We start from the raw sequence: 17,036 nt of genomic DNA, 5'->3' as shown, positions 1-17,036 counted from the left end.
TCAGTGAGTCCTAAGTTCAATCCTGACCCCCCGTCACTCTACATATATCTCATTTTGTAAGAGATTGATCGAAGAATCACGGTTAAAAAAATACAGATCTTAAGACTGTATTAAATACAAGGATGTGAAGAAAGATACAAATCTATATCTATGTATATCTATATCATAGCGAAAATAGACATATCTATTTTCGAATCTATATTAGGCCTAAGAACCTGAAGGAAGATAGATCCTGGAGCTACATTAAGCCTGGAATCCGAAAGAGGGAGAGGTTAAGCAGTCTCATAAAGCTCGTTAGGGACTGACTAGGGACTGACAATCTGACACAGGAATCACAGAAGAACTTTTGAAATCTAGATGATGTTTAAGGACTGATATATAGTCCTACTTGCTTTCACTATTATTACTATTATTACCATAATAAATAAATATAAAAACCTATAATTATACACGCGTACAATTATAGCAATCAAATTCTCTCTTAATTAAATTAATCTCAAAGACGTCAAGATTTTTTTACTTCTTTGATCAAAATACCATGTTTTTAATGATGCAAAGTAATTAAGTAAATGATATAAATAAAAGTACCGATAATTTACAAAATAACGTAATCAGAAAAGTAACGTAATTCTCCTCTTATCGGTAAAAAGCCTCAAATAACTTTCTTTCGCGATAAAATAACTGTATTTCCGCGTGGAAATAAAATCCAAACCCTTTAGCGTAAAGAGTTAATGAAACATTTAGCGCGCCGATAATTCTAAAGCATTGTGAGTAATTGAGCGTGACTGTATTATAACACTGTGTAATACGGAGTCACGCGATATATCAAAACACGCAAAAAAATATACGACGTACTATTAATAATGCTTCATTTAAGATCCACCGTGATACTTTATTGTAGCTTCTAGAAATGTATTTATGAATTGAATAAAATTTCTAATTAAAAAATACATCAAAGCTATTATTAGCTTTCTTTGTTCTTTCCAACCCTTTCTTTCGCTTATTTTCTCTTCCGAAAGATATTTTCAATCAATCGATTTTGTGTACGGCGAAAATGAGATAAAATGTAAGGAGAAGTTAGTTTTTCAATTTGAAAAGTTTTGTTTAATTTAAAACATTTGTTAAATTGTATTTCATATATAGAAATCAATGTTAGATGATTTCTAAACGCAATCACTGGCCATTTCTACATATCTAATAATATGATATATTTCTTTTTTTCAGTTTTGGTCAGCCTACGTTCCTTGCGGTGCCGCTCAGTTAAATGCAGTTCAACTCTCATTGGAACAGATTGACGTAATTCGTCGACTCGCCGAAATGAATGCTCAACATTTAACCCTGGTTACCTCCGTCAAAGGTAAGTGTGTACACACATTGGTGTATATTCTCAACGAAAAAAAAACAAAATTTAATAACAATATTTAATACTGTTATTAAATTAACATTTAATAACTATTGTTTAATAACAATATATTTCATACTGTTATTAAATTAATAAGATTATTTTTTAGTAGTTAAACTGCTGTTAATTAATACTGGTGATATATTATTCTTTCTATGTACAATTTTTTATCATATTATGTGAATAATATGCGTAACAATAATTTTCCTTCATAGATATCAGCTATTTCTTCCTTTTTCTTTAATACAAAAAATTGCAATTCGATTTTAGACAATCTAATATTTGCGCTATTTAGTTTTTATTATCAATTTAAAGACGTAAAATTATATCCTTTTTGCATCTTTGTAAGCATTTGGTAACTACAATTACGTATAATTAACCAATTAATAAATGAAAATGAGTTATGAGCAAATATTATCTAATAATATACGAACAAAATGTGTTAAGTAACGCAAGTGAAAAGTGAAGATCATTGAGTTGAGTATAAGAAATGTCAACAATAGCAAAGCGCGTACAATGAATATGAATCTCTAAAGTATTATCGAATGAAAGAATCTCCGTTGTGTCATCAGGAGCAATTCAGTTTATTTGAACTGAACCTTTTGTAACTGAAAGAATTCTCGTGACCGCCATATTATGTTATTAAATGTAACACGCTAACCGGTAGTACCAATAGATATGAAAGCGGTGGTCTCAGAGAAACTTTCTTATCGGGACGATTCAAGAGGATAAAGGACCGCTATTAATTGCTCGACTTCTCCGAAGTTGAAGAGGAAAGTCGTTATTGGATTCGATTCGATGGCGTAACTTAGGTATTGTAGAAGATTTATCAGCAGTAGACAAAAGTATTATGCTATCGCCCATGCCAGAATCCACGGAGGGTCCTTACTAATTCACGAAATATCAGAGACAATATTTGACTTAATAAGAATATTAAGTCAATATAAATAATTAGAAGAATTACGAGCCCTTGGAGATTGGAAGTTACTTGTTTCTCTGCTTTGGTACCGCATTATGACTTATATATGGATTGTAATATCCACTACATTTTTCTTTTTAACGCTTGACTCACAAAATTTTGACTAAATAAAAGTAAAAAAGAAAAATGAGATTACCAGTGTATCAATCACATTGATCGGATTCAATGTTCTACAATTAAAAATTTCAATAAACCACACATTTTTTTAAGAAAGAGTGAAAACACAGGAGTATCCGATATGTACAACATTTTTAAATCTACTAATTAACTTATATAATATTGTATTTTTGATCTGAGAATCCGACAACTTATGTAACATTATAATTTTTAATTTGTTTTAACATTGAGACCCGATCGGCGTCGAAACGTTTGTTTTTGTATTTCTTTATATTTAGTTCTGAATATTGAATGTTCTTAATTTATTTTTAACTGGCTCGTAGCCCTTCTAATTATTTATATTGATTTATTCTAAGTGAGCTATATTATTAATTTATATAAGAATATTAAGATTAGAAGAAATAATACCTGTTGGATCTATGACGGACCTTTACCACTTAATTCGTGCTTCGAACTGATCTGAGCTAATTCCCAAGCAGAACAACAAGTCACGATATCGTCAAAGTAACGATAAAATAAATTATGATTGATCGAAAAATGACTTTTAATAATCACTTTAGTGCCACTTTAATGTCATGATGACTTGTATTCTGTTTAAATACCAACTAATTTGTTATCATTTTAATGTTATGGATATTTAATTACTTAATGTATGTAATAATTAATTATCATCACATTTGCATTGCACGCACATTAAAAATATTTTATATAAAATAGAAGAAGATAGCGTAAAGTTTAAACATCATATAGTATTTTTAAAAACATTGTTACAAACCATTAGATATATCAAAAGTTTATCTCAATACAGTAAAAGTTAAAAAAAAGTTAAAAAGATTACGAATGTTGAATGCAAATTTTTTTTATTTAGCAAACGTCCATTAGTGCTGATGATTGTTGAGCCACCACTATTTTTAACAAAAACTCATTTAAGTTAAAAATTGATGGGTCAATTTATCGTCTGTTAACGAGAATTTATAGAACGTTAGTGAAATCGACTAATGGAGAATAAATTTCATCGATATGCAATAGCTACTTTTACAATGTACCTATAGAGAAAAAAGAGAAAATATGCCGAGGCAACACCGATGTTAAAATAAAGAACGAACTGCCTGAAAGAAAAGAAAATACCAAACAGGAGAGGATAGTGGGAAGGATATACGAAAGCTTGTGAAAGTTTTTGCAACAAGTAACTCACTTCGGAAACCCGACTGCCATTTTCATAAGCTCGTTGAAATCGAATCGAGGTTACGCGAGAAAGAGATAAGAACATAATATTTTACGTAAGCTTTTGCAAATATTGCTGTATAAATAACTAAAAAACAATTAAAAATTAATGAATGGTAATTAGCGAATAGTTCGAGCGATGCAAATATAATACATTGTATAATAAAAGGCGTACAATTTAATTTGGACGGTAGTTGACTTTTTATCACAAAGAAATCTTATCTTCATATAATTTTAATTTAAACTTTTGTCAAAATATCTCACGTTAAAAACTAAATAATCTTTACAGTTGATAAGTTACAGTTGATCTTCCGACAAAGAAAACTTTGATTCTTTCCCAACGAATACGCTTATGCAAACGGACAATTGATTAGACACATATGCGAAATCAAGTTACGCACGCCGTTGAAATATGAAAAGGTTTATGAAGAGCAAGTGAAGAAATGGGACTGGCACTGCTTCGCAACGAAAGTCTCGCAATGGAACTTACCGCGAGTAACTCGGTCCGGAAAGCTGTCAGCCATTTTCATAAGCTCGAGAAACTTCGCCAAGTGGGAAGTGGAAACGAGGTCGTGGCATAAAGAAGGTAAAAGGTGGAAAAGCCAGCGGCTCGTGCACGCAAACCTGTCCCACAACAGTGTCTGAAACAGACAAAAAACTCATTTCAAAATATATCGCGTTCAATTTGACGAACCAAGAAAACACTATTAATTAACTCTAATCAGTATTCACTCTTCGAAATTTCTGTAACTGTAAGTATTCGCGAGTCCAGTGCATTTTAAATTAATCGTATCGTTGTTTAAAGTTATGTAAATGATTTTTTTCATTTTGAGGATCAAAATTCGAAGAATAAGGTTAGATAATTTAAAATTGTGTAAGGTTGTGAAAAACATTTAAACAATTTTTCATAATAGTTGAAAAAAATATCTACATCCATGAACTTGCGAATACGATTAGGGTTAAAAAAAATTAACTAGTAGAATATATTTAATAGTGTACTCTGATTTCTTTTAGCTCATATAGGGAAAAAATATGTATATATAACAGCGAAACAAGTATTATACGTATAAAGTTTATACAATCAATAGAAAAACAAAATCTTGATAACAACATAAATTAATTATTTACAATAATTGTTATAATAATTAATTTATTTTATGTAATTAATTATTTACAATAATTAATTGTATAAAATAAATTGATTATTTACAGTAATTGTCTTAATTTAGTCCTAAATTTATTTCTTTAATAGTAAATTATGTTTTAACATCATTTTCGTATAATACAACTTGTGAAATCGTTCTTAAATATAATATTACATTATATTCCTTGAAAATATCGGATGAATTTTAGATGTTAATATATTGTATAATAATAAGCTTACTATAAAATATAGTATCAATTAATATCAAAACGGGGACATTATTAAAGTAGAGGACATATTCATTTCGTTTTATTTTTTGGGAAAAGGCAAGCTGCTTCCGAGCGAGTTTCGTTCAAAGCAGCAAAGGTAGAGAACAGTTACAAGAGAAGATTACAGCTTTTTAATTTTCGAGATCAGTGGCGCGTTTCTCTGAAGAGAATATGCGGCTTTCTTGTATCAAGATAAAAGGTATTAAATCCTATTAAATGCTATAAAACGCTTTAGCTTATCGTAGTATGGCATGATAAAAGGATGAACCAAGCGAGCGCGTAAAAACTTTAGGTTAATATCAATTTATTATTGCAGTTTTTCTTTGTAATTATTCAATGTTTTTTAATTATAATCCCATATCCTCGGATTTATTTTATATAAAAATTTATAGCCATCACGATCCACAAATTCAATTAAATTTTAATTACATTGACCAGCACTAATAACAATCAATAACTTGCGCAAAGAAATAAACAAAATATCGTAAATAGTATGGGTATAGCAATAAAAAATGCGATGTGAGAACTTTTATTGATGAAAGAATGGAAAGCAACAGGATGATAAAAGTTTATGAATCTGACGAATCCACATCATTAATCCTGAGGTTAGAGAGAGTATCTCGTAAAGATCGTAAATTCCTAAGAGGAGATTCCTGCAGAGATCATTTTGAGATGAAAATCCTAATATCAAAATATCAAGGCTATAATAATTTTTTATAATAAATATTGATCATTAGAAATATCAATAATATTATCTTTGCATACGTAATCTTTACATCGATATTAAAAAGAGATGAAAATGAGTTTCCACTTTTATAATATTTTGCGTTGTATCGCATCTGAATACGCAAATTTTTGACAATACGATTCGCTAACTTTAAATGCTTATAATTCGAAAACCATTATATCCTCGACATTTTAATATTAAAATAAATTTTAGTATTAAAATGACCTTAAAAATCTACCCTTAAGCATTTTTACGTCTTTACCGGACATCCTGTAGATATAAAATTTTATATACGTATATTTTTACTATTGCAACAAAGCGGATTTAAAATCCATGATATGCAGTTAAATAAATAACTCGTGCAAATTGACATATTCGATATAAAGTACGATAAATCAGAAGGCTTTAATATCCCACCACGCCGTCTCGGTGGTCTGAAAGTTTCAATGAGACGATCGACAGCACTCCTGAAAGCACTTCCGAAAGCGGATCTGAAAGCCGATTTTTACCGATCTTTTCATTCATTCCCGTGACCCGCCTAAAGCGCGACCGACTTTCCGAGATTCCGTCCGATCTGGTCTGACCCGACGAAGGTCGTAAATAATCTATGAACACCATAATTCCACGATCCCGAGGCCCCGCTTAATCTCATAAAGTGTCACTTTAATCTCGCTCGGGGAACAAAAAGAGAAAAATTATAAGACTCGCGCCGACGGGGTGGGCACGACGAAAAAACGGATGAAACTTCGTTGATTCACGGAAGAAGCTGTAATTCGGCCGAGAGCAAAGTTCACCGAAGATGATTCAAAGTTCCGCGGTAAGATGAGCCTCAAATAACTCCGTGTACCTACTTGGGTGTTTCCCAAGGTTTAAATATTCTGAGTTTGGCAAGTTCATCGTGGATAGTACTCTACTACAGTTTTCAATTTTATGTTTACAACGTTAAATTGCTAAAACGTAATGAAACTATAATTTTAAGAAGAGATTTAAAGAGAAACTATAATTTTAAGAAGAATTTTAAAGAGAATGTGATACACACACATCGAGAGTTTTTTTTATTAAATCATAATATATTCCTACGTATGTGTAGGTCTCATCGAGGCGCACAGAGAAGGCAAGATCGCAAGTCTAATCGGAGTAGAAGGTGGCCATTCCTTGGGGAATTCCTTGGGTGTCCTCAGGACGTTTTACGGTCTGGGAGCGCGATATCTTACTCTGACACATGCGTGTGACACCTCCTGGTGAGTATAAATTACGAGGGAGCGCATAAGAACCTGTCTTGAGAATAATTAATTTATCGCGATTTAGAGCTCAATAAGAAGAATAACAGGCTCATAATAAACCGATTATGCGGCAAAAAATTAACGATACAAGAAAGAGCATTGTAATTGAATTTAATCACGAGTAGAAATAAAAAAGTAATAATAAAAGCTAATATATTCTGGTAGTTTCTCATGTTATATATAAATTACAGTTAATAATAGATTACGGCACTTTATAAGGTTGACATTAATTAATTTAAAATAAAAGTAACAATCTTATACATGTTACATTATTCTGTGAATCAATTTCCTTTTAAATTATAGACAGAATTAACCATTCTGTCGATTTAATCGATTTAATTAATTAAACAGTGTTTTATAAAAGATTAATTATTCCCTACTAAAATATTAATTCGCCATAAAATTCACTTTAATTTTCGATGTTACGTTCCTCGCATCAATGCACACGATTCGTTGAAGTTTGAAGATTGCACTCTCTCATTCAAGATCAAGATTCTGAGGGATGTTTCGTTTTTTCGCCATCGTTCTTGTCACGCCTTCTCTTACCCTCAAGAAGTTTCTCCGTGTACAAGCCGCTCCTTCATCGAACATCCGATTCTTTTTTTACTCGAGACTCGTTGTACTTCGTATCACGATCCACTCTTAGAGGCAAACCAATTCCACGGTTGATCGGCTTAACCGAGAGCCGAAATAGCCTGAAATCTGGACGCTCAGAAGTTCTTTTTGGTAATTTCGAAAGTACCCCAAAGCCACTGCTTATTTTTCGGCGCGCCTGAAAAAGAAACTTTACAGCAAAGGAGGAGTTCTACTTGTAGAGAGAAAGAGAGTAGAATAGCACCTCTTATCAGAAAGAATACAGAAGTTAACTTTTACAATTTAATCTCCTTAATCAATTACTGTAAGAGACGATTCTTTAAATTATTCTAACTCCATTTTCCAATTTTGCTGACTTTGTCTGACATTGTCCGTTTTCGAGAGAAATTTACTGCATCATTTATTCATGCCGAAGAATACATTTGGTATATCTAGCTTAGTATTATGATAAAAATTTAAAACAGTACGCTCCCATTCTTATTTATGTTTCTTTACATATATCACTACTACGAACTTATTGCTTATTTGTCACAATTTTTTAACCTAAATAATTCCACGTTTTTTTGCGATAATATATTATATAAATATAAATTATCTAAAAAATTCATTCAATATTATTAAAATTAAAAAATATAAAATTGTATATTTTATCATTGAAAATTTTGTCTTTATTTTTATTCTATATATTAGTTTGTTATGATAAGCTCACTTTTTGCGAGACGTACAATGGAATAGAACAGAAACAGAAACGCTTTTCTTCCTCTATCTCAAACATCGATCTTTAACCTAAGGTTTATGCATCCCTTGTGATGCTGCGTGCCGTGTGGAGTTGTAAATAAAGTCCCTGCTTTTATGCGTCCGTTCGATCCGGGTCACATGAACCGCGACAAGTTGCGTTTTCACGGAAAATCCAACATTGTATTATTTGCGAGCTGCAAGTTACGCGGGGTCATAAAACAAAGCTACACGCGCACGAAACAGCGACATTCGGCTCCCGTGCGATTCCACAGTCGTTTAATTACCACGAGGCCATGGTCATTTACGGAGATCTTTCTCGTCGAAAGGAAATTTTATTCCCGACCAACGAAAAATTTTCGCTCGACTTTTCTATCCTCTCAAACTTCGCGAGGCTTCTCCCTTTTTTTCATTTTTTTTTTTTTTAGCATAATAATATTCATAATCTGAAAACTAAAGTTTGGAACATTCTAGTTATTTTCTTTTTTCCTCACGAAACTTGAGAACGATCATTAGATTGCGATGCTGAAGTTGTCGAGATTGTCAACTGCGTGCATCGACCGCGTGTACTCGTATATTACTGCCCACTATATCTTTTATGAGCGCGAGGAATCATGCTCGAACCGTAATAATCTCACTCTGTGTTATCTGTCACGCGAAATAGGATTTACGTCTCGAGCAGAGCGACGCTAGATGCCTCGGTAGCTTTCGAGATGTAAATTACGACGGTGACCGCCAATGTTACTAACTCTAACGCCGCTTTAAGGTCGAAGTATTATACGACAATGGGCACCGACCTGGTTCACCGATGCTCTTTCCGATGTTCGCCTGCTTTATGTCTCCCTCGACGCCGCCCGCGACGCTTACCGTAGTAAATAAGAATCGGGAGTCACGTCGAGCCCCACCGACGTGCAAATCTTCTTTCAAATATAGTACATATTTTGCCCTTCTTCCTAAAATTACGCCAATGTCGTTTTACGATACACACGACACAGGAAGTAATCTTTTCTCAGCATCAAATCGAATACCGTCGGAATTAAGGAAAAGAACGAGAGCAAAGTCTTCATTCCAAAAATAGATGTGAAATTTAATTTCAACAAATAATAATTGTAATGACACATTTGAAATTAAGACACTTTGTACTGTTGCCATCAACGTCGATTCTTAGTTAAATTATTTCAAGTTAAATTATTTTTAGATTTTGTTAAATTTTTATAATTAGATTTTCTAAAATTAATGCTTTGTTTTAAATTATTTATTTAACTAAATTCTATTTATCAAAATTAAATCCAAGTAATCCTTTTCAGGAATTTTGTGCCCCCATAACATGTAACGTCATAAATATATCGTAATAAGAAGAACTAGGGACAACGTCTAATTTTTTTATAATAAAAGTTATAATAAGTAACGAGAATTATAAAGGAACAGATGACTTGGAACATTCAGAAAAGTGTACGTCTATGAAAGAGAAGCCTACCATACAGAGAATATCTGAGGAAAACTCGTCGTAAAAATGCGGTTTCATCTCTGCGGCCTGAGATTTCCGGCATCCATGAGGAAAAGCGTGCTTTTATTGGGACAATATCCGAATTGCTTTTGGACGTGTACCCGAGGCTTAATGTCAGCCTCCGACTCTATTCTCTCTCTTTCTCTTTCATCTCTCTTGGTCTCTGTCGCATGTCTTGCCTCTTCTCCTTGGGGACGCGAGATTGTTGGACCCGATTGAATTTTCTACAGTTCTAGATGACGATGCCGAATCATCTCCTGGCGTTTCCACTGGAAACGAGAATTGACCGTGAAGAATTATCGGATTCTCGATAGCATTCGCGCCTTCGTATTACGTGTATCTTGATCTTCCTACTTTTATTTCTTCGATATTTGATATATGTAATTTTATTAAACAGACAGAAACAACGCAAAATATATTCAATCGACTCAAATCTTAATAGCTTCTCTGGAAAATTTAAAGATGCATACTTCTTTACAAAAATTAAATTTATGCAAATGTTTAGTTATGAAAGTTATTAAATGTTAAAAGTGTAAAAAGTTGAACAAGATATTGAACAAGATCTCGCAATTAATTGAAAATAATATTTATTTTAATAGATACTTAGTTATAATTACTAAGATATTTACCTGTGAAAGATTATGAAACTGCGATGAATAATAATTTCTTATAAAATTCATTGAGAAAATATCAAATTTATATTCAGGAAAAATCTACTATAAAAATAATACTTAAAAATTATACAGCTTCGTAGTTATTAGTCATAACATATTTGCGATCTCGAAACACAGTTTTTGTATAAATACTTCAAAACTTTTCTTTAGTCAACAATTAATTTATATCTAACAGATAGCAAGAATTAACCGTAATAAATGGATAAATGGAAACACGCGTTACTTCCGAAAAGTTTCATGGAACTCAAATGAGCTTCGAATTGCTTTAACGATTCTAAAGGCTATATGATAACGAAGTGTGCAACCAGAAAGCGCGCGTGGAGTTTATGTACATTTGACCTAAATTACTTGACCCAACGCTTCTCAAATGTGCCTCCTCAAATACAAATAGAAAGGAGTCGTTTCCAACGTGTGTCTAAATCAAAACTAAGAATAGAAAAATCTAATACAAATTTTACGGCCAATTTTTTAATGTCAGAATCACTTCCGATGAAAAAAAATTATATCACACGCACATACAAAATTAAATATGGAATTTTGTCATAAAAACTAAAAATATTAAAACTGAAGATTGTCTTCTCGGGTTTCGGACAAACGCAAACTCCATTAAAGAAACTTATTACTAATACACTTAATATTCTGTATAATATCAAAAAAATAAATATCTGTATGATATCAAATAAATAATATTCTGTATAATATCAAATAAATAAATTTAGTAAAACAGAGTAAATCAAGTGACTAATTTTTTTATTAATGATGTACACGTTTTTATGATTGACGATTTGCTGTCATTGGAAATTCATTTTATTTCACATAATAATAAATGGATCATGATAAAAATGTACGCCTAATAAATACGTATGAAAGATAACGTGATATTTCAGAACATATTATTCGTTCTCGTCTGAAACTCGTCTGAGGGGACAGAAAGCAAGCGCGAGCACCCAGTACGACCGCTGGATTTTCACAGCGAGACTCGCAAACTAACGTTCTAACAGACATTTTCTTGGCAGGGCAGTCTGTTCTGTTGGCGAGACGAACAACACTCAGGACTCCACGCCGGGCCTCAGCGAATTTGGGAAAGTGAGTCAACATTTACATTGTACGCGCTCCACTGCGGATTTACCTTTTTCAGTAGTGAACAGGGAAATATCGTGTTCGCAAAAAAAAAATGTCCGCGTGTACATACATGCTTCCAAAAGAGTTTCCGTTTTATGACCGCGGACGGAGTTGTCCGACATTCTGCAGAAAAATAATACTGTAGACTTCCGGCCAAGATGCGTCCCAGTATTATTCCGCGAAACGACCGTACGACAGTTTAGATTATAATTTCGTTACTCTGCGGATATACGCGAATATTGCATTAAACATTTTCATCTTTTTTTTTTTACGGAAATAAAATGCTTCTTCAATAAATAATAATATCAATATGGAATCAGAGAGAGCATTCCATGTTGTTTCTATATTTGCATGTACATTATTACAAGTTCACTCTAAAAAATATAGGTGTGGATTTAACACTATGAGATATCTAATAATATTTATATAATTCTTATCATATATTGATGTTAATATAAATATCAACATATGGATTTAACATGATTTAAAACTCATAGTGTTATTTGCTAACAGATTTAAATGCTAAATTTTGTCCATTTTAATATTATCGTCCAAGTTTGGACGATATTACAAAAAATACTGAATGGGAAAACCTTTAGAGAGTGAATCTCACTCCAGAGAGTGAAATCTCACTCTTAAAGATTAAAAATTGAGCCACTATTTTTCAAGAGAGAAAGTGGCTCAATTTTCGCTCTTTATAGTGAAAGTCCACTCCAAACAATTTAGAGAATATTAAATATAATTCTTACCGTTGATATAATCACCAATATATTGTAGTATGTGTGAATTTAATCCCATAAGTTTTAAATCATAGTGTTAAATATCCATACTTATTGTTAGCGCTTATATCAACACCAAATTTAACACCATGATATTAAATGCGCACTCATATTTTTTGTAATATTGTTATTCAAATGGAAAAAGTTTAGCGTTTAAATCGCCTGTTAGCGAATGTATGAAATGCATAAATACATAAAATAATGCCTGCTAATTTCTATAACACTTCGCGCTTGTACGTTAAAATTTCCCACCGGCTTACCCTTCTGGAATATCTAAATAAACGAGACGTCACGACGGCACATTACATCAGGGACGTTCCCAATTTTCGTAGCGGGATTTAGATAGTAGCTTCACGATCTCGATGGCTGGAATTATTTTTCCACGACGTAACCGGGGAAATGATCGTCAACGAACGCGCGACTGATCGCGTCCGACCTACATTCCGTTTATCACTCCCGTCGCTCCGCCGCATTCATAAAATTATATCCCGACCCACTTTCGCGCGCGTAGAATTCGTCGAGGGATTTCGAGCGTTAACGCATAAGTTCGCCGATCTCGACGAGGCGAATTTCTGCCGTTCAGCGTCGCGTGATTCTCGTCCAAAAAATCGAAGGAAACGAATCCTCATCGGATAACTTCGCATTAATTGAGTTTTTGTCAAAATTCATAATCCTATGACAATGGCAGTTTTTGATTAAAAGAACAAATAAAGAAAGGAAACACTGCTGGTAGTAGACTCGAGAAGAAATAAGGAAGAAATAAACGGACGAGAAAAACGCGTAAGAACGTAAATCATATGAATCACCTACCGTTATCTCACATCCCTTGCAATGACTAAATTTTATATTAATAAATGACACAGATATCTTCCAAAGAAAAATTCTATGCGCAACGTTAAATGTTCTGCCATTTGTCATTGACGCTTGTCCGCATAAAGTGCTAATTATAGATATTCCATCTATAAATCGACAATTAAAAGTCTGAAATAATTCGCCGCCGCCTAGACGATCTAGATTTTTGCTATCTATATTTAGTTTATACGTTTTACTGCACATTACATTGGAAAAAGAAATTTTACTAAATTATTTAAAAATTTCGCCAAATATTGATTTGAAAATAATTCTGTTGTACCATTGAAATAATTACATAAACGCTCAAGTTAGTTGCTAAAAAATGTCAAGTGTAATCGTTGTAATTTTAATCATCACAATCAAGTTGTAAGAAAAAATTGTAAGAAAAATTAACGCTAAAATTGTTAGAAGCTATCCGGAATTTTAATGTGTAGTTTTAATTGTAATTTTAAATATTGAAGATGACCGCGAATGAAGATCGAAACATCTAATTCTGTTATTCTAATAAGAACCGAATGCGATAAAGATTAGTTTCGCAACAAGAACTAGCGTTGGCTTTTATGCTCCCTTCCTATATTGATTTATTCATAAAGCCTTTGTCATTTTATAAAATGTCAAACTTTTTACAGCATTGCTCATTATGTTTGACAGTTCAACAATTATTTTGGTGGTCCAACAAAACTATTTTCAAATATATATCTACTCTCTAAATCTGAATCAGTGGATAATCACTGATATCAGTGCCAAATATGCCACTGGTAATCAGTGAATTAAATGTGAGATTTCTAACCTAACTAATCTTGTTTTAGGTTTTTAATTCAATGAATATGATATTGGAAGATTGAAATTAACGTGCAAATATCAGTATTTTAGTTATATATGATGCTCAAACATTCTTCCTTTTTTTAGTTGAACTTCACTGATTATCGGTGCAAAGTAATGCCACTTGTTATGTTAATTAGTGACTATCCACTGATTCAGATTTAGAAAGTAGCTAAATTTTTAGTTTCAGCAAAACCGTTCTTTCCATCATGTATAATCAAAGGACTGCAACAGTAGACTAATCCAGATTTTGTAAAAATAGAAAAAATAAACTCTAAAGTTAAAGGGAAACAGTTGACCAACTCACATTTTTATAAAATTGCACATTTTTATAAGTCCTTCAATTTATTCTTTACTGCAGGAAATCGAAGAAAGAAAACTTAATTAATAAATATTGCCAATTCCGTTATAACGTTATTTCAGCATATATTCATTGTAACTGACTATCGAAAAACGGTAAATACGGCTGAGCCATGGTTACAATAAATTATTCGGAAAAAAGAATTTCCTGTACGCGCGATATCAACTGTGTTCTATTTTGTTTGCTACGCAAACGAAAAGTCGCATTGCCTAGCCGTGTCTCGATTGTCGCAGCACACCGCTGGCTATATTGAAACACCAACGGTACAAAAGTGTTATTGCTGCTAGCGGGCGAACATTTCACCACGAAATTCCGATAATCTACAAGTCCTGGAAGTAATATCGCTCCCTTCTTGCTCCTCCCCTCCGTCTGTGATACCAAAATATTTTTATCAAAAACAATAATCTACCTCGTATGCGTTAGTTTAGTTTTCTGTTGCAAGAAGAGAAATGTATCTCTCCGACTTTACGTTACTTACGAGACTCAGTAAACATCAATTAAGGATAAACATCAATGTTATAATTTCACACTCAAGTAACTCTGATGACGCGTAACGTACGTTACATTTATAACCGTTCGTTTCGAATGTCCGACGTTAAAACGTTTCAATCAAAGTGAATTTAATATCGCTCTTTTCCTTCGTCTATAATACCAAATTTTTTTTATCAGCAATAATTCATCTCGTGCGTTAGTTTGATTTTCTGTTCAAAGAAGAAAAATCTCTCCTCTTTCGCGTTTGATTTTCTGTTCAAACAAAAGAAATTTCTCCGCGTTATACGAGACCCTGTAAACGCTAAAAGTAACACAACATAAATGTTATGATTTCACACTCAATAATTGTTACGTATAACATACGTTGTACACAAACGTTGTATTACAATTATAATGTTGAATGCAAAATAAAATTATAACATTGATGTTATGTCACATTTAGTTGATGTTTACTGGCGAATCTCAACATATATACAGACAAACTTTTACAGCCGCGTAGACGACTTGAAATGTTGGTAATTAAAGAGAATCGTAAATGAGTGACTCATTATCTCGAAATCTAAGTCTCTCGGAACCGCCTGTTTATATATTCGGCAGCCGAAACGAAATTTCGCGTGTCGTTTCAAATGGAAACGTCGCGACGCCACGGCTCGTTCGGAAAGACAAATGGAAAATTATTTGAAAATTCCCCGCGCGTGCTCATGTCTCCTCGTACAGTTCAACCTCCCATAACGTCATGCCGCTGTAAATACCGGCATGCATTTCCGACGATGGACAGCATCATCCATCCCGCATTACGCCCCCGGTAAAAAGAGTTTGAAATAAATTTGCTATCGCTTGTATGATGCGCCTGTGTGTGGACGAAATGCGCAATTCGATGAATATTTTTGCCCTTGTACTCCCTTGTTCCTTCGGCCTGTTATTTCTATTGAACGACCTATATTTTCTGTTTCATCTGGTGCGCGAGTACGTACACAAACGCATCTTGAATCACCGTTAACGCGACGCGGTGATGTATCGTGAAATTATAGCGATAGCTCGCGGCGTTGTATTTGTCACGGTTGCAACATGGCATGGGGCTTGATTTTATTGCGGCTTTTGGATGTGACGATTAGTTTCGCCTAGTCCCGCCACGCGCTCGATATTCAGCAACAGGCATCGGATTACACCACGAAAATTCGCCGTTTCGTTCACCGCGCCGCGGGATACAGACTACAAAACTGGTTTCCTCCCTTTTAATTTTCGCAAAGAATTAAAACGATGTCGAATGCGGTAACAATTACCGCAATTAATTCGAAAATTTTCGCGATAAAATCTAAATTGATCAAAAAATTTCACGAGTATTATTATCAAGCAGAAATTAAAATTTATACACGCCAGTTACATGCTAAAAATCACTGAAATAATATCTCTTTTTATTATATAATAAAATTTTTGCGATATAATTATTTGCAGCATAATTCTTAATGGCTTTATTTGGAGTTCGCAAGTCGTTTGTATATCATGCCTTTTTTCTCTTTCGTAAAATTATTTTTTGCACTAAAAACAACAAAAGAACATTTGCAATACTTAGGTATGCAATTTGTTAATAATTAAATTTACGTGTTAACAACCGTATTGGCTTTAATTAATAATCTTAGTTTTATTTTATTGATTTAATGTTAAAGCCTAATTTTTTATTTCAATTTTGTTTAATTTTTATTAATATACTACATCGCACGCAATAAAATTCACACGCAAAAAACGATTTCACTAAAGTATCTAAAACATTAGTTATATATACAGGGTGTCCCAGAATGACTGCCAAATATTTTATGCGTAGATAGAACGGAAAACTAAGTCGAAAAGTCCTCTACCATTTTGTAATTTTCGCAATAATTAACAAGATATTAATAACTAAAAATCGCCGAATATTTATTTTTAATAATTTTTTACTCCAAGTTACTATCCATT

General features: G+C 32.9%; 1 protein-coding gene across 1 annotated transcript in view; it reads left to right on the top strand.

Moving 5' to 3' along the window:
- Positions 1 to 17,036, top strand: part of LOC108751640 (dipeptidase 1-like) — a 129,033-nt gene that overhangs the window by 100,907 nt on the left and 11,090 nt on the right. The window contains exons 5-7 of the mRNA XM_018491924.1: positions 1,225 to 1,357; positions 6,953 to 7,103; positions 11,672 to 11,741. Coding sequence (XP_018347426.1) covers positions 1,225 to 1,357; positions 6,953 to 7,103; positions 11,672 to 11,741 — 354 coding nt within the window. The remainder of the gene's footprint in view (positions 1 to 1,224; positions 1,358 to 6,952; positions 7,104 to 11,671; positions 11,742 to 17,036) is intronic.

This window comes from Trachymyrmex septentrionalis, unplaced genomic scaffold, assembly GCF_001594115.1.
Source record: "Trachymyrmex septentrionalis isolate Tsep2-gDNA-1 unplaced genomic scaffold, Tsep1.0 scaffold51, whole genome shotgun sequence".
In the NCBI taxonomy this organism is placed as follows: domain Eukaryota; kingdom Metazoa; phylum Arthropoda; class Insecta; order Hymenoptera; family Formicidae; genus Trachymyrmex; species Trachymyrmex septentrionalis.
This window is presented reverse-complemented; position numbering and strand designations above follow the sequence as displayed.